At 19.3% G+C, this 20,407-nt stretch overlaps 3 protein-coding genes and 2 pseudogenes across 3 annotated transcripts, besides 2 other annotated features; all 5 read right to left on the bottom strand.

Annotated features, from left to right (window-relative positions):
- Positions 1-1,299: 1,299 nt before the first annotated feature.
- Positions 1,300-1,844, bottom strand: PmUG01_05042300 (uncharacterized protein; the record flags this gene model as incomplete). The annotated part of the gene is made up of 2 exons (XM_029003639.1): positions 1,300-1,460; positions 1,769-1,844. The coding sequence occupies 2 exons, from the start codon at positions 1,842-1,844 to the stop codon at positions 1,300-1,302; spliced, it is 237 nt and encodes a 78-aa protein (XP_028860565.1).
- A 2,426-nt stretch (positions 1,845-4,270) lies between these two features.
- PmUG01_05042200 lies at positions 4,271-5,711 on the bottom strand (annotated as a pseudogene).
- Positions 4,271-5,711: a sequence feature (PIR protein, pseudogene).
- A 5,158-nt stretch (positions 5,712-10,869) lies between these two features.
- PmUG01_05042100 (fam-l protein) lies at positions 10,870-11,828 on the bottom strand (the record flags this gene model as incomplete). The annotated part of the gene is made up of 2 exons (XM_029003638.1): positions 10,870-11,610; positions 11,742-11,828. The coding sequence occupies 2 exons, from the start codon at positions 11,826-11,828 to the stop codon at positions 10,870-10,872; spliced, it is 828 nt and encodes a 275-aa protein (XP_028860564.1).
- A 1,973-nt stretch (positions 11,829-13,801) lies between these two features.
- PmUG01_05042000 (Plasmodium exported protein, unknown function) lies at positions 13,802-14,775 on the bottom strand (the record flags this gene model as incomplete). Its single annotated transcript, XM_029003637.1, has 2 exons — positions 13,802-14,560; positions 14,689-14,775. 2 exons carry the CDS (start codon positions 14,773-14,775, stop codon positions 13,802-13,804), a joined length of 846 nt encoding a protein of 281 aa, XP_028860563.1.
- A 3,009-nt stretch (positions 14,776-17,784) lies between these two features.
- Positions 17,785-18,430, bottom strand: PmUG01_05041950 (annotated as a pseudogene).
- Positions 17,785-18,430: a sequence feature (Plasmodium exported protein, unknown function, pseudogene).
- Positions 18,431-20,407: the final 1,977 nt, after the last annotated feature.

Here is a 20,407-nt window from a genome sequence, read left to right as displayed (position 1 = left end):
TATAAATTTAAGTAATTTTTATACAATAGAATAAAATCAAGAATTATGTAATACCATTAATAAAATAACAAGTGTTAATATCCTTTCACTTATTTATACATTATTGTAGTACTAAATAATAAATAACTTCTACTTAGAGTTACTATAAATAAATATTATTCTAATGAATGTTTACCACTTGAGTTCCATAAAATGAACACTACACCAGAATAGTAAATTATAAACCATAAACTTCTAGTCTACTATATTAATACAATACAAAAAACTTAAATTAATTAACCTTATATTGATATATATTCTGAAATAATATAATAATCAGAAGTTATTAAATATTAAAGATAACTCATTATTAAATATATTAGTTTGATACTAGTTTATTTTTCAAAGTTTCTTATAACGAAAAATAAAAAATATAATAAATAATTAAACAAAAAGGAAATTATGTTATTCCATAAAAACTGTATAATAATAAATAAAACATTCAAATTAATATATTATATAAAAATGTACAAAAAAGTTTATATAGATGTAAATGTTCAAAACAAAATTTATTATATTTAAAGTTATCGCCTTTTTAATTTTTTATCTAGTTCGTATTATATAGAAATATATATGGCAAACATAATCTATTGTCTTAGTACATTATTTCTAAATCACTTGACATTATATATGTAGCTGTCTGGGAATATTTCATTGAAGATGATAAGAATAACAATATCGCCTTCTTTTCAAATGCATCTGATAAGATTGTAAAATATTCCCTTATAATTCGTGCATAATTGTAGTATGATTCCTATCCTTATTTTTTCCTTTCCTTAGCAGTGTTATACCTAACTATTATACAAGTGAGAAAACTAATATATATTAGAAAAGAATATAACATGTATATTTATTTTATATTTATAATTTATTTTTGTAAATAAATTATAATAACATAAATAATTTATATATTAAAATCGATTTTTTATACATTATAAAAAAGGAAAAACGGAAAACTTATTCCAAAACCTAAGGAAACTAGCAAATAAATTAATATAAGAACCGATTAAGTTATATTATCTGTTTTTATGGAATTATCAACAGATTTAATTATTTTTCCTGTATATTATGTATTACAACTGGTTTAGTTATACTCTGTGAGCTTCCTAAATTACCAGAAGAAAGAGAATTTATACTATATAATACTTTATTAACTGTTACTAAATAACTAAATTTTTCGGTTTCTTTATTTCTTTTAATTTTAATTCTTTCTATCTCCATAGGCATTTCTTTCTTTAGTCCAAGTATTTTTTCACAGCATTAATCTGTCTCTTTGTAATGATCACTGCCTTCTCGTAATGTGAATTTCGAACAAGGTCCTTTTTCTTTAAACATATTACTAAGATCTTCATTTCCCAATTTATTAAGAAATTTATGAATTGCTGCATCTGAATAATCCTCATCATCTAAACAATTCATATCTGAAATTTCTCATTTTTCTGAAATTACACCAACAAATAAAAACTTTCCATTATTATTTGTTTCTTGGCTTCTGTAACCTGGATTTACCTTTTTATATTACTTAATTATTGGAGTTAAATTACATAACGCATATCCCTTATCATGCAGTTGCTTATACTTAAAAAAATTAAATGCACTCATAATTTCTGATATTGGATCCTAATAATTCAGAGGATTGTTCAGTGCTCTTATTTTCAATATTTTCTGAGTAATAGTGTGATTAATTGCAGTTATTACTTAGATAATAATTTCCTTGGACTATACTTACTATCACAATCAAAATATTTTTCACACTCTCTCCAATAATAACAGTAGTTCTCTTGGTTTATATGATTTTTAAACATTTCATTAATATAATTAAGTTATTTTTTAATTTTTTCGCAATGAACAATTTCAGAATTCTATTTATTTTCAATAGTATCATATAATTTTAAATAATCATATAAATATTTCACTTCCAACCAATAATCTAAATTAAAATAATCAATATCAAACGAACAAAGACATTATTATAGTTCAAAACAATAATAATTTGGTATTTTTTTAAATTCATTATCAATTTATTACACAAAATTTTTGTGTTATTTATTTTTAAAAACTTATAATATTTTATCATATAACCACTAATTCAAGCATACACTAGAACATTTATGCAATTTTTTCTTTTTTCTTTGTTTTAATGATATCCTAATAATTTCTTGCAATCTTTTTACATTGTTTTCTCATGTATCCATTTGTTTCAAATACAACCATTTCACCATAATATTTATTAACAACCTTATCACTGAAACAATGTTGTATTCATTATATTTTTCATATGAATATAAAACCTTCAAAATATTTTCCTAATAGTATAAGAAGTATATATAAATAAGTTAATTTGAGTTTTAACAAACATTATAAATTAATATACAATTTCTATGGATTATTTTAATGCACCTTCTTTAATAATATAAGAGTGCATTATTCCTATTAGTTAGTTTCATTGATTTATAACTATAATAAAAAAGGCATTTTAAATTTTATTGCACGATATTCTAACACGTTCACATTAAATATTATCATAAATAATATTAAATTACTTAAATTAATATTAACGTATATAAAAATATTTTAATGAACATGATAAATAGTTTTTTCTTTAATTCCATCGCGAATACAAAAATTAGATAAAAAAAGGATAATTAACTTTATATAAAAAATTTCAATTATATAATTATCTTACGAGAAGTTATGAATATTATTATATTAAATTACCATAACATAATTTAAAATTATCTTTAAATTTCACTTCTTTAAAAATCATACTCATGTATAAATAGATAAGTTACTATAATATATAATATACATTTGAAAATGTGAGACTATTTACCTACCAGATACAAATGCACTACACGGGGATTTTAAATATTGTTATAAAATATATTTAAAAATATTTTTTAAAAATAAAAACTTTAAAATAAATTAAAAAAATACAATTTGATTTTCAAATATATATCTTTTTTATACAATTCACTGTATAAATAAAAATAATATGTGAAATAGAACTAATAGATAACAAAAAGTTACAATTTATTCTCTATTATGATAATTTTTTCTGCTCAAGAAAAAATAATTATTTAGCTTCAAGAAAAATATAACAGTCATATATTAAAATGATCATAACTCTTTTTTATCAATAAGTAAGAATTTAAAAATACTTCCTCTCCCATAGTAGACATAACTTTTAAAATATTTCAATCAAATAAAAAGTAATTGTAATCAGAGTTGAGATTATATATAAAAAGCAATAACACTTTATCTATCTATGTATTGAATTAGAATATTTACTAATTTTAAAAACTAAAAAAATATATATAACATTCAACTATTTATTAATTAAACTTTAGCTTTATATTAATAAAGCTCTAATAATGTTGTATAGAATAATCATAAAAATTTTAAAGAATATATTATATATTACTAACAAGTCGCTTCTAACGAAATCCTACATTATATGTACAAATGACATTCCTATAAATTTTCATTTTTAAATCCATTATATAATTGTATCAGTGTCATATAAATTGGCCATTATACTCGTAGATTTAACAAAGAGATTATTCTGTTTTCTTTTAATTATTTAATAGCCATACAAATCTTAGTAAAATATTGTTTATATATATGAACAATTGTTTTTAAAAATAGAAAATATTTCTTCTTATGCATAAATCTTTTGTTTTAATATTTAAATAAATATCAATATATATATTTTATTTACGTAAATTTAGAGGGTAAAATAATGTATATATTTAGTTTGAAATTATGATATGTGCTTATTAAAAATATTTAATTTAAGTAAGCAAAACACAAATATAATATAATTATTTTACAAATACATAATTCTAAAAGAGATATATTATAAGTAGAAACTTATAATATATTCATAAAACAAAATATAATTTAGTATTTACTTTTCTAAAAAGGAAAAAAACCAAAATTTCTCCATTTATATAGGAAAACAAAAGAAAAACACGGAAAACCATATTGTTTAATATACTAGATTTTGTATCAACAGTATTACGAGAAGTATTCATAATTCTAAGAAATGCTTTTATATATGAAATTCCCATTCTAGTAATCATAGCTTATTTAGATACAGTATCGATTACTGTTTCTAAAGATCTACTTCCTGATACTCTAAATGTTGCTGATTTTTGCGCTCTTGTTCTTTCATTTTCTTTTTCTCTTTTACATTTTTAAATACTTTTAATGCTTCGGAGTATCATGATACTTCATGTATAATTTGGTTTACAGTTGATCCCTTTTTTTTTTCTAGCAATACCTGTTTTATACAAGAATTTAAATTATTTGAAAATACGAAAGTTATCATTCTCCTGTTACTTTGGATCAGGTTGCTATTTTCATACCTAAATTTCCATTTAACTTTTTCATTTATTCCTTTGTAATAAGAAAATATTTTAGCTACTTCCTTGGGAATGATATAATTCACTTTGTTCTGATTTGTTGCAGTTTGAAGTTCTACTTAGTGAGCTCTAAGAATTTTCGTCTGATTTCCTTCTGTTGAATCTGCTCGTAGTGTTGCTTCCATTTCTCTCGATGAAGCTGTTTTCGTTGTCAATTAAGATCCTGGTGAAACTGTTGTGAATACTGCAACTGGAATTCCCTAAGGATTCCTAACTTTCCCTTGTCCATTAGTTTTAATTCCAGTACCATTACTACGGGTTCTCACAGAGAATGCTGCAAAAATACAACGTAACCTCTTGTCATCGTCAAATGTATTGCCTTATGTTACATAAAACGTTTTCAATAATTCAGGATCTAAAGGTTTGGTTCCTGATTTTTCCACTGATTTCAGCTGTAACAATTCTTTGTAATCCATTACAATTTCCACTGTTTTTAGATCCTAATCCAGATAAGATTTTATTTTGATCAAACTTATAATCACATTCCAAAAAATAATTTAGACACTTCGACATTTTATGTCAGCAATATTCAATCTTCTCTCTTTTAAATAGATTACAGATAGACTTAAGTTATTGTTTATGTTTATCAATTCTAACATAATCCCATACTTACATTTAAAGCAATTATGATTTCTAAAATAATGATTCAAACGTTTCTCCTTCATTTTATAATTCAGCTCCTCTTTGATATTATGACCAAAATCATAATAACTATAAAATTCCTGATTCGTTATAATAGATGTCTGCAAATTACTAAAAGCTGTAACTATGTTACAAATATTAGTATGTGACAAATATGTTTTAAACAATTTCCATATTTCTTCCTATACCTAGTTTTTATAATGTGAACAACGGTTATAACAGTCTTCTGATTTACTCAGATTAGAAAAATATATTAATTTTCCAATTTTGGATATATATTTTAAACTTCAACCTTTTTACAAAGATTAAAACTAGCATTTTTGTCAATTCATTTTTCATAATTCGATTCTTTACAAAAACTTTTATTAACTAAATTAATTTCTGGATTATTTAATTTATTTTATACCTTTTTCCTGGATAAATCTTGTAATATTTCGTCTTAAATATTTAATAAATAATATCGATTGCGTAAACCCATAAATACTTATACAGAATAAATTTAATCATTTTTTTTAATAAAAAAATAGTATTAAAATAAAGGAGAATAAATTATTATATCTATAAAAAATGAAAATAAATGAAAAATACTTCATCTATTTCCATAGTTTCCCTTCAATTTTACAAAGTACACAGTACATGAAATGATTAATATCATACATATATAAATTTTCATGCATAAATAATGACAACTTATTTATAAATGACACGTATTATGTTTTTTTCTTATTGATATTTACATTTATTTACAAATTTCTCAATGTAAATTTTAACTGAATTTATTCTATAGAATAAAATATGATTGTATAGTTTTTGTTATTTTAACATTTTTAATTGAAGATAAAATAACTTTAATGTTTAAGAAGTATAATAGGAAATAGTAAAAAAGAAGGATCGTAGCATAGTAAATCTTTAATATATATATGTAACGATTCATTATTATTACACTATTTTTAGTAGTAAATAATATTATTAATATAACAAGTTGAAAATTATATGCATACTGATTTATGGGCCTGTAAGCATTTTTGCAATTATAAACATTTGTATATGTCTAATGATGGTTATATAATAAAAATACTAAATATTCTTTTCGTTGAAGTAATTATTCCTTTAAAACTATTTATGTATAGTATTGCGGATAGTACAATAATACTACAGAATTGCATTATCATCATTAAAGGAACGCATATAACCAAAATTAAAAAAATATAAATAAAAGAGTAATATAAAAAGAAGTTTAAATAAAAAATAGAGAGCAAATAGTTTTTAATAACACAATAATATTACTTATAGTATATTTATTATTATTATAGTTTCATTATTTGTTAAGGCGTCCATTATAAATGAAAATTTCTTCAACTTCATTAATCAACTCACTAAGTTATAACTCAAGATTTCATTTATTATTGAATATCTCGGAACTCATAATGAAAATTTTACTACACATCAGCATATTTATATGCAAAAGTAAAAATAAAAAGAATTATTTTTAATAAGACTTTTTAAGAAACCGAAATATATATTAATTTCATTAAAAAGAAGGCTAATAATGCATTTATCTATGCAGTTTAATAAAAATATTATTTCTTATTTTACTAAAAAAGTATTAATATTACCTCCATACAATATATTAATTATTTTAGGAAACTACTATGTTTGTTTTAAATGTTTAATAGATCCAAAAATAGTGTCTAAAAACATCATTATTACGTTAAAAAATATATAAGTATTTTTTATTATTTCTAATATTTTTTCCTCTAATGATAAATGAACTAAAATATAACTAATTATAACAATGAATTATGAAAACATTAAATAATATTTTAGAATGTTTATGTATATATTCCTTTAAAATCCAGAATTTTATATATTCATACGTATAAAATATTGTAATTTAAGGTTATGGCTATAATCGTGTTTAATAAATATATTGCTCTTCAAAGCTAAGTAGGAATTAATATTATTCATATATATATGGTTAAATGAAATTACTTCTCCTTGTAAGATACGCATAGAATAGAAGAAATTAATTATTTTATTTATTATTATTTATTCGTTTTTTTATTTTTTGCTATTGTTATTTATTTTATACATATGTATTTCCATTTTACTCTATAAATATAATGCTTTACTTTGTTCATACATTTATAACTTATTTGTAATAAAATATAAATACGTATAAGATTATGTTTTCTTAATAAAGCTAACATAAAAGAATAAATAAATATTTAATACTAAAATTCTCTATGAACAAAAAAAAAAAAAAATTATATTTTATATATTTTTAAAGGATTTCTTACCTTAATTTTCATCTATATGGTTTACTTCTTATTTTATATATTTCATTCTAAGACATTAGTAACTGTTCTAATTAAGTGGCTTGTTTTTTTTATTCATGAGATCATACTTAATAATCTAATAATATTACAATAAATGCCGCATAATTATAATAAAATAATTTAATTATTTTGATAAATACTTTTCCTAAATTATTTTTTAATTTTTTTGCCTTTTCATGTATGGTTAATATTTTATCTTACAAGATTGTTTGTACTTTTGCATTTTTTAAATTATTATTTTAATAATTTATAAAAATAATTATTTTATAATGATTATTATATATGTAATTTTTTTTATAATTTTCATTTTTTCATATATACTATTTCATATAAATCATATATCGATAAAAAGTACACACCAAAATAATTAATCATTACAATTTAAGTTAAAAATTCTTCTTTATGATGTTCTTCTTGTACCTTTTAATGGTAGAAAGATCGGGTGGAAAATGATAAAAAAAAAATTTTTTTTTAAATAACTATTGTAATATTATTGATTTATTTTTAATAAAATTTATGTATTTTTGGTAATAAATTAAATTATTTCATATAGTAAAAAATAATATATTAATAAGTTAGTATATTTAGAAAATCATCAAATTTAATATATTAGCAAAAACTTCAACTTGTCTTAGTCATATGAAGCATATTATTACAGATAATCGTTTTTGTTGAAAGATAACATAATAAACTAAGAAAAAATCCATTTTCATCATCCATATTTTATATTTAGTCTAAGAATATGTATTCAGATATCCTTGAAGTGGAAATTGTTATAATGTATTTTTATATTACAGTTAAAATAACAATCATATTTAAATATAATTAAATATTATATTATTTATAATGTATGAAATAAATTTTTGCCAGTAAAAAATTTGAAAAAATATAGAAGATATATATATATTTTTTAACTGTAATTAAATATTTTAAATGATATGCAAATTATATATTGACGCAATTTTAATGTATACTTCATACATTTGTATTACTAAAATGTAAACTAAATTCTTATCATATGAAACTACTTTTCTTAATTTAGATTACTCAGCATAGTAATTAAATTCTTTTGATTATACTTTTATTTACTACGCGTACAATGTTTTATGATCGCTGAATTTCTTCGCTAGTTATATATCAGTGGTGAAAATAAATAAATATATATATAGTAAAAGCTATTTAATGAATTATACATTTTTATTAGAAAAATAAACAAATATTAAATAATAAAAAGAATATATTACATTAATTTGAAAAAGTCTTTCATTTAAAAATATTATTAATGAAATGAGTGTATATCATTAAGGCTACTTATTTACTCCATAAAACAGTTCCTTTTCCATTTTTAAATATATTATGGATTTCTATGACCTTTTTTCGTATATATATTAACATGTTGAAAATAAAGAAACATGAATTTTTCAGTTAAATTACTATTAAATGATTCAATAAAAATGTACACAAAATTATGATCATATTCTTCTGATCATTTAAAGAGGTAAACAGATAAAATAGCATTACAACTTAAGGATATAAAACCTTTTAATAAATAAATTATATTCAAATATTTGTTCTTATCCCATGTGAAAAAATATTTTTTCTATCTTATTTTGTTACGTATTGTGCAATTTTGAGTTAATAGATGTTTAATAAATATTTTTATATGATTTAATCAGAATAATAAAGCTTGTATATTATAAGTATTGTCTATCTTGAAATAAAATAACTTGTATAGATATATTATATATAAAACTAAAGCATAAAAATTATTATCAGTGTATATAATTTAATAATTTTTCATTTTCTAAAATATTCTTAATATAACATATTTTTCTTTTCAATACTTTACAAGGAATATGTATCCAGTAATAGACATACATAAATATTTCAATAAAATATTTAATCCCCACATGCTAGTACTATATTTAAAATATATTTATATACCTTTATATCATGTTTCACATTCTATAATTTATAAAATAAACAAAATTAAAATTAACCTAAGAAAAACATCCCAATATATTTATTTATTAGGTAATATATAGAATATATATTATTAAAAAATTTAAGAATTTAGTATATTTATAAAAATTAATAAAAAATTAAAACATCTTAAAAATAGTTGAATTCATAATAACAATTGAACATTTATCGTAATTCGTATCAGCTGATATCCTTGTTTAGTTGGTAATGTAGTAAGTAACCAATTACTATTATAATAAGTTTAGAAAGCAATTCAACCAAGAAACATATTAAAAAAATTAAAAGAACTTATATATAAAACAAAATAAGTTATATATATTATTAATAAAATAAGTATATTACTGTTTTAAATTCATCAATTTTACCAAAGCACATGAATTAAATTATTCACTATATCTAATATAATTATTATTGATATACAAAAATAACAGCATATAACATATTAAGAAATTATATATAAACTTTCCATTATTTAACCCCTAATAATTGATATTTAGAAAGAAATACAACCAATTATCTATTAACATTTTCTTAATTACTGTACAATAATTTTATCTTTTAATGATATAAAAAATATATAAATTATTTAATTATAATTATAATTTTCATTGTAATATATATTCAAGTAATTTGTGGAACCCTAAGTAAACATTACAATTAGATACAAAAATAATATAACATATGCTATATAAACTTTACATTTTTATAATGATTTAGAATCCACAAATTTGTAAGCAGTTATAAATATTCCATAATTAGGAAGCACATTATTTCATTATATATTTACAATTTCACATTTAAACCATGTAAAATATTACATGCTTTAAAAAGATTTTCGCATTTGGCATTTTTTATAAAACATTTTGAATAATATATATTTTATAGAATATGTATTAACATTCTTTTTTTGGTGAAAAAAAAATTTATATATATCCCACTGTGATAAAAATTATTCATATACATAAAATGAATGCATAAAACGCCATATTTATTGTTAACATGACTATAATAATACATTTACTTAAATAACTTAAACGAATAATTATTTTAGACTTAATAAAAAAAAAAAAATGTTTACTTAGATTGAAAGTACCACGCTCCAATAATATCACACAAATTATTCCATTATATAATGATTTTAAAACAAATATGTATATGTTATTCATGAAATATACTTTAACATGAACATGTATATATAAAAACAAAATATTTAGTTAAGCTAAAGTCATTCCTTAAAATACAAATTAAAATTTATTCATACAGTCAAATATTTAAATTAACAAAAGAACTAAGAACGTACCTTCTTACTGTCTCCCGATAAATCCACTAGTATATATAGGTGTATTTGTAAAATAAAAATAGTTATTGTTATGCTTGTTGAAAATATATATAAATGTATCACTACATTTGTTAAATTCATCTTCACAGAAAAACACATATTACCTCTTATTTAATCTTTTTTTGAACTTAATATTTTCATATTTTATAACTTTTTTATAGTAATAAACCATCCCAAATATAAATATAACAACAAATATAAGGAAAGGTACGCCATAAATGAAAATAGTTGATGCACATATTTTTTCTAAATAGCCCCACTGACCACTGCTTAACAGTGTAACCAACTGTCCATCTACCCCAGTCAGGGCATTTTTTTCGCCTAAAGTTGGGGATAACAAGTGTAATAAGCCTAACAACCCACCATCTACTAAATTCTCTAATGAAAGATCTAATAAGGGTAGTATCAATATCAAGATAAATAACAAAAGTAAAGCAATACGTACTCTGCGTTTTTTACGTGCTAGTTTTTTATATTTCTTATAATCAATAGTTATAATATTTTTAACGTAATCTTCATAATCAAGTTTTTTAAATATTTTTTTTTCAAAATCGAAACATTTACTTGTTTTAGATTTAACACATTTACTTTTCTTAACATTTTCACCGCATTGCTCAATGTATAATGAACTTCTACAAGATAGTTTGTGTTTTTCATTTGTTCCTTCTTTATTATTATATATATTTTTTTCTTTTTTCGCTTCATTAAATTGCATAACTTCTTTAAGTTTTGCATTACTTGAATATTTATGATGTTTATAATTTGCTAATATTCTATAAGTTCTTGAATTAAATTTTCTACGAAGATTCCATTTTTCAACCAAATTTTTATTTAAAGAGTTCTAAAAGAAAGAAAAAATGTAACTATTTCTTATTTAAATGGAAAAATATTATCATACAAAAAAAAAAAACTAATAAAAGTAAATAATTACAATATAAACATTACAAATTTATTTGAATAATATTGTAATACCATGCCATTATAAAAGTGATATATACAAGGCAAAAGTGTAAACGCTGAAATTTTAATAAATAACAACACAATTTTTTGTTCCATCATAAGGTTTTACAAAGTTTATTATATATTAAGAAAGAATTGTATCTATAATAAGTGTTATATATTTAACGTAAAATAGTACCATATATTTTTTTTCAATTTTTGTTTACTATTTCTTTATAGAAAGATAATGATATATATATACTCAAAATGCATTTTACTATATGGACCAAAATAAAATGCCTTTAAAAACATGTTATAAATTTTTAATATGTACGTTATGAACAAAGAAATAACTTTAAATTAAATGCTATAATTTTAATTCATTCATAAATATTCAAAATGAGTATGATAATTATTTAATATAGTTGAGTAATTGTAAGTTTTTTTTATACAAATATATCAAAATGAAAAAAAAAAGGTGATATATTAATATTTCGAAATACTCATTTAATTTACAGCATAAAGCGTATAGAATATAGATTTATAGCAATATTTTACATATAAAGAGAGTAATTTTAAATTTTAATGATGTTTTCATATTATTATATCTAATTTATAAGATATTATATTATGAAAAAACGAGCTATTTATTTTATAAAATATCAATTATTATAACTATATATTAATTGTAATAATTAATGAACTACCAAATAACTGGCACAAGATTTTTATTTTATGAAATATAACACACTTTTTAGTTGTCATATAAGCAGAAACATTATGTTATGGTTTACAATATATTTCGAAATTTAAATTTATTACGTACCTATAATCCATCAAAAAATATGTACATTTAAAAAGTAAATAAAGACATTTTTTATTAATGTGTCATACTTTCAAAAAATTTAATTAATTAAATCTAATTTTTACTATTATTTCTAAATGGAGATTTTTTTTATTAACACCCCTAATGTTTTTATTTTTTATCTGCATATGTATATTTGAACAATTATTAATATATTAGAATAATAAAAAAAAAAGTAACATCAAAATAAGTTTATGAATATTTCATACAATAATAATAATTTAAGAAATTACAAATAATAGAAATTTACTTATAATATTAATATATAGGTTATTATATACAAATTAGAAATAAGGAAGTGTAACAATATTGTTTACCAAAATATATAATATAGTAACATTTGTACGTACAATTTTAGGCTAATATAATATTTTTTGTTTGGTATTTTTACAATTATATTTTATCAGATAAATAATCTTATAGATTCGAATTAAAAAATGGATAAAAATAAATGAAATTTATTTTTTTTAATAATACATATAGAAAAAAAAATATATATATTCTTTTCCATTACCTCTGCTGCATATCGGATGTAAACCAGATGACAATTATAAAATTATTATATTTATAAAATATAATTGCAAAAATCCTATATAAAATTTTATTTTACTTTTCTTATAAGAAAATAATATTTTTCTAAATAATAAATTGAGAAGTTAACGATAAAGAAAAAAAATAAAATTTTAAATACAATATTATATTTAAAAAATAATATATAAATATGATAAATATTATCACTTCCTTTCATTATGTACTAAACAATGAATGTTCACTGTTAATTTAACAGTAATAATTCATTTTCTTAATAACCTTGAAAAATAATAATTTTATAATTGAAAATGATAAAAATGTAAAGCAGAAATATATATGGTTAAAATGTAAATTAAGAAATAAATTCAATAAAATAATATTAAATATGAAGTTATGTATTAATTTTAACGTACAAGTATATATTTTTCTCTAAAATTATAATATAAACAAAAATATATATATAAAGTCATAATGATTAATTTACAGCAAAGAATACATTAAATTACAAATTAAGAAACTTTTAAACATTCAAATTCACAAAAAAATAGAAACATATGTTTTTTACATTTAAATATAAATATAATTACGTATATGCATGTTTATATATAAAGTCTAAAAAATTATTATTATATTATGTCATTAAAGATATTACAGTTAGTACATAATATTAATGGCTTAACATAAATAAACGTGTTTCTTACCATTCCATGAACTCTTCCAAAAATCTAATTTTTTTATGTTTTATAATATTTTTATAATAATAAAAAATTCCTCGTATAAGTATAATACCCATTATTAAGATAGGTAAACAATATATTAGAACACCAAATACTTTAATTCCTATAAAATTCTGTATTTTACATGTAGAAGACACCACAGCTTCTAAACCTTCCGGAGTAGGCGCTCCAGCACTGGGTTCCCCGCCGTTACTATATCCTAATAAACAACATAATTCCTTTAAAACATTACCGATAGATTTAAATTCCCCAAATGATAAATCTACTATAGGCAAAATTAATACAAATATGAACAATAATAAAATTAAGCAAAGTCGTAATCTGTATTTTTTACTTTTTAATTTTTTATAGTTCTTATCATTAATTAATATCATTTTTTTAAAAAAAGTTCTATCATTAAGTCCATTCAGTAATTTTTTTTCATAATTGGAATATGATCCATGTAACATGGTACATTTATTTTTCATAAGTTTCTTAATCAATTGTTCCTTAATTAATGAACTTCTATATAATTTTTCTTTTTTTTCTTTGTCCCATTTTTCATTATCAATTCTAAGTAAGTTTTTGTTCTTTTGTTTTGTATTATATGGTATTTTTAATTCTAAATCTCCAATATGTGAAAGAATAACCTTTCCGCATTTTCCTAATAATCGATAAATTCGTTTATATAATTTTTTATCAAAACCATACTTTTCATCCATATATTTGTCAAATCTGCTCTAAAAAAAATAATGTAAATATTTCATATATAAATGGATAAATAATCCCATTCCAAAAAAAAATAATTAATAAAAATAAACAGTAAAAATATGAATAATATAAGTTCACGCAAAAAGTTTTATCATACCATGTCACTGTAAAAATGACATATCCAAATAAAAACGATAAACAAAGATATTTTGATAAAAAAGATAAACATAATATTTTTTTCCATGTTATAGATATTTAATAATGTAATATATATAATAAAGGAAAAATTAACATCAAGTTATACATTACCAACCATAAAAATATACCTCTTTTATTTTTTTTAATATTTTTTCTTAACAAATTAACATATACAGAATGATTTACTACATAGCAAAAAAAAAAAAAAAAAATATACCTAAAAAAAAATTCTTTAAAATATGGTAATTGATATTATTTATAAAAAATTAACTTTAAGTAAAATGATGCAACTTGAATTCATTCATATATATGTACAGCGTACAACTTAATCACCTATTACAGTGATTAAACAAATTTTTTTTTATGATTTTTAATTATTAGGAAATATTGAATTTATTTACAATATGGAACGTATAAAATATAGATATGTGTTATTGTTCTAGGTATATCTAGAATAATTATTACTTTTAAGTTTTGCTACTATTCCATTTTTATAAATATTATATTAAGTAAAATGCAGTTATTATTGATGAAAAAAATATTATTATTTACAACAAACAAAACAAAAGTATTAATAAATTCAAAATATATACTTTTTGTGAAAATATATGTGTTTCATTAATTATAACACACGCATTCTTTTATCGCCTACAATGAATTTAACAATTCAAATTTATTATATGCTATCTAATGTATTAAAATATATCATTTTAAAGGAAAATAATAACTTTTTATTTTTATATAATAACTTTTGAAAATGATCATTTTTAGTTTTATTTATATCGTTATTTGTAAATGAGATATTTTTAAACTCACAAATTACTTTTTTTCTTTTTAACGAAACTTACATATATAGAAAAAATGTAATAAAAAAAAAAGTGTAATAAACGTATAGAATCTGCTAATATTATAATAGTCTTTATTCAGTAATGTTTTTTTTTAACTCTATTATGAATTCTAATTTCCTTTTTGTTATTAATATATTTTATAATATACCTTTAAATAATAGTTATAAAATTAAAATAAATCTGAAATTAAGTGATTTCAATAATAATATCATGAAAGTTGTTATCATTTAATTTATTTCTGATATATTTTATTTATCACTATTAATAATATACCTTATACAGTATTACTAAAAATTAAAATTATACTAGTATATCTGAAATTTCTTACTAGATATTGAACTATGAACTAAAACGCTTTTGTAGGAATAAGTGTAATGTTTACATAATAAAATATAATAAAACGAAATGTTACACCATTTAATACTAACAAAAGAAAAAAGTAAAATAATTATTAAGGAACCATTTAAAAATTTTTTTAGCAAAGTGATAAATATTTTTATTAAAAATTATACAAATATCATCCTAAATATTATTAATTCCTACCAAAATTTTGTAAAAAAAAGGATATACAAATTCTACTTCATATGATAAAAATAACATTTTTAATTATAAATATTGTATAATAACTAAAAAAATATTAGTTTTTATTTAAGGCCTGAATTTGAATTTGCACAATAACACTTTTGAACAAGATAACGTTGTAATAAAAGCATCTACATAAATTTAATCAGAAGACATATATATTGACATACATAATTAATCCTTCTGTTTAAAATAAATAGTAATATATTTTAACTAAAATATGGTTGAGCTTATAACATTAATAAATGTATAATTACATTTTTATTAACTATCATATATGTATAATTTTGATTTTCTTTTACTTAACATTATATTATTAACAAATATATTAAAAACATCTATTAAATTTCCCAGTAACTAAAGTAAACACCTTAAATTTTCGTAAGTATTTAAGATGTTACCTTTGCGTCTGTAAACAAAAGTTAAAGGAAATGATTCCGAATACCACAAATACATAATTTTTTATTTATATATGATTCGGAAAATTTTTATTTATTTTAAAATTTATTTACATATCGTGGAACGTTTACCTAAACTCTATTATAAGTATAATGTACATTTTTATTAGTTTATTAACTGTTTTAGACACAAAAAATGAGTAATTGGTGCATAATATATACTAATAACATACTAATATTTGCTCATATATGTATTCTCTAAATAATATGAAAAGCAAATATGTGTAATAATATTTTATTATGAAAACTTAAGTAATTTGTTTATATCATAATTGAATTCAATATATATATGTTAATAAACACAATTACAAACGCGAGTTGATCCCTTTTTTTATTTGTTAAGCTTCATGAATTCTAAACATTATAAGTTCCTACCAGTATTCCATTATAATAAGTGAAATAGAATTAATACATATCAATTTCATATTTAGAATATGCATGAAATAAAACAACTTATTAAAATTGTTCTTATATAAAAAAAGCCTTGAAATATATATTCCTCAAAATAATTTTTTTTAAATATTACTTGTTATGTTTGCATTTAAATAAAAAATATATATTAACAAAAAAAAATACATGCATTTAGTTTTATAAAATGAAGTAGTACACGCTGTTCTAAAAAAAAAATTATATATAATAAAGTCTTAGTAAAAATTCTTCGATTAAAACCTTACAACCTTAAAAAAATAATTGTTAAAAATATCAATAATTATTACTTTATTAAAGCTATAATAAATGTAATATTTTATATATTAAATTAAAAATCCGCATATTTATTACAATATAAATATACTTAAAACTTTTTCCCATATATTTTTTTCGAATATTAAAATATTCATATTATCGTGAATTATGATTAATAACAATTATATATTTTTATGGATCAGAACATTTACATAAATATCCTAAATTATAGTTCTATATTAAATCAAAGTAATATATTATAATAGGAAAATAAATAAACAAAAGAAGCGAACTGCTTTATATATTTAATATATTTTCTCTTATACATGTGTATATAAATTTTTATATTACATAGATTGTATAATAAGTTTGCATATATATAATAAATAATTTGTATTGGCATTTTATGTTATTAACAAAAATGTAGTTCATTAGTTACATGCAAATTCGTTTCTAAAAGCATCGTAATCGTTATAACTAGAATTAGACTACTTTTTTTCCTACATAATTTCTATATTTTATGAATTTTATCAGTATATATATAACAACTGATATACTTAAAATAACTAATTATAATATAACTCTCTTTTCTCAAGGATAAGATAGATATTCCAAAAAATTTAAATCAGTATCTATTATCTGTTCTTGAAAATTACCATAAATATTAACGCCAAATATAAATAATGAAAATCCAGTTAAAGAAAACATTATTATTAGAACAAATATCAAGAATGCACTAATACAAGCTGAAAGATTTAAATAATATTTTTTTGGAATTATTAATATATTTCCTGTATTTATATATAGGAATAAATTCCCTATATAATAGTTTTTCCAACATATTATATATTTCATAAAATGGTTTACATATAAAAGATGTTCCTTTCTGCACTATTTTTTTTTTCATCAGATTTTGAATTATCGTTAACTTTAGATTCATATGCTCCATCATGTTCTCATTCACAACCATCTTCTTCATTTTTTGAACAATTACCTCTGTTTTTAGGTAAGTTATCTTTTAAATCTATACCCTCTTTCTCCATCTCATTTTTGATATTAATCTATCTGTTTTTCAATATAATATGTTATCACAGAAGTTTGTATTATCTAAAAATATATAGCAAATAAACTACAAAGATTAGAAAATATTCTAATTAAGAACAATGTTATATATTTATTTAATCATTAAAATATTATTACTGTTACTATTATTATTATTGTTATTATTATTATTATATATATATATATATATATATAACACAAAACAGTAAAATATATAAAACAATTTCTGGATTGTTATCATTATTCCTTATTATTTAAATAATAACATATCCAAGTAAAAAGTATAAATGTAAGAGATTTAATTAAAATAAAATATTTTATTTTTTCATTCATGTTAAAAATATTTCATCTAATAATATTGTGGATCAGGTGGATATTTCACTGAATATTCAGAATGAATCAAAAAAATGGTACTTTTATATACAATATTTTTTTTTTCTTTTAGAAAAACATTAAATTTCTCAAATAATGTAAAAATATAAAATACGTTAAAGAAAAGATAATTTAAAAAATATTTTCTCACATATATCTTATAATATATTATTTATATAAAAAAATATAATTATTTAAAATAATTTTCTACTGAACGTAATCTGTTAAATAAAAACCCACAATATATATATATTTTAATTATCTCACAGTAAAATTTTAAATACTTACTATTAATACATTCCAGAAATAAAATAATATAACATATTTTATATTTAAAATTTTTATTTAATGTTCAAAATAAAAAAAAATATATATAGCACGAATTGAAACATAACATATATTTAAGTATATAGCTATTCACTTTTTATTCTTATATATCTAATACAAAAACATAGCTTTGTGTACTTATTACAATTTTAAAATATTATTATATACCTAGAAAAGATAAACTCTTATATTTAACATAATATAACCTATTGGAATAAAAAATGAAAAAAAAAAGGTAATCTTTTTTTTATTTTACAAATTATATCGTAACATGAAAAATATACTTAGGATATGTGGAATATTCATACCCTATTAATTTACAAGTTACATTTTTCTATTAAATTCACCAACAAATATATTTTATTTTAAATATCAAAGTACATAAAAACTGTTTCATAACATTATATAAAATTATTATAAATAAAACATTATAATTATTATATAATTTAAAAAAATATTTTTTATTTATTATTACTAAAAAGAAAATACATAAACTTTAGGAAATTCAATAATTTTCTATTTTTTCTCTCTAAAAATATACTTATATAGCAGACAGCATACGTACTATAATAAAAAAAATAAATAAATAGTAGAATTAAATTTATTAAGATAACACTATTTGTAATTATGATAACTTTAAAAAAATAACTTCACTGAGTAATACTGCTAAACAAAATAATTTACCAAATAAAATAATACCATTAAGAAATCCAAATTTATAATATATAAAATAATAAAAAATATATTTTACAAAACTGTGTTATATTTTCACTTTGAAAATTCCTTAGAAAGTTGAACTCCATGTTTATTTTTTATTAAATTATACGTGAATATTCATTTAAATAAAATGCTAAACTATAAAAATTAAGTAACTAATTCAAATAAAATGAATTACATTTTTTTTTTTTAAATATATCTATAAATGTAGAAATATTTTTTTTTTAATATTTTTATTTTACATTGTTTGTTACACATAAAGCGTTCATAATTTTAAAGTAATATATGTTAAATATATTATTTTGATTATATAATAATAAAATCATAATAATATTTGCAAGTAAATTACTCCTTTAAAAATTAGTTAATTAAAAAAAAAAAATTGAAAAAATTAAAATTTTTGTGTATGTCATGTAATACATATTGTCATGTAGCATTGAAGAAAAATAAGATAATTATTTTATTTTATTTAATATTTTCACATTTACACATTCACATGTATATATATATACATATTTAGAAATATGATGTTTTTTTTACCTGAAAATACTCCTACATTTTCATATATTACAATTTTATATTTATATAAAAATTTTTTAAATCATATTTTAGTACATAATACTATGTC

The sequence above is a fragment of the Plasmodium malariae genome (genome assembly GCF_900090045.1).
Source record: "Plasmodium malariae genome assembly, chromosome: 5".
Lineage (NCBI taxonomy): Eukaryota > Apicomplexa > Aconoidasida > Haemosporida > Plasmodiidae > Plasmodium > Plasmodium malariae.
This window is presented reverse-complemented; position numbering and strand designations above follow the sequence as displayed.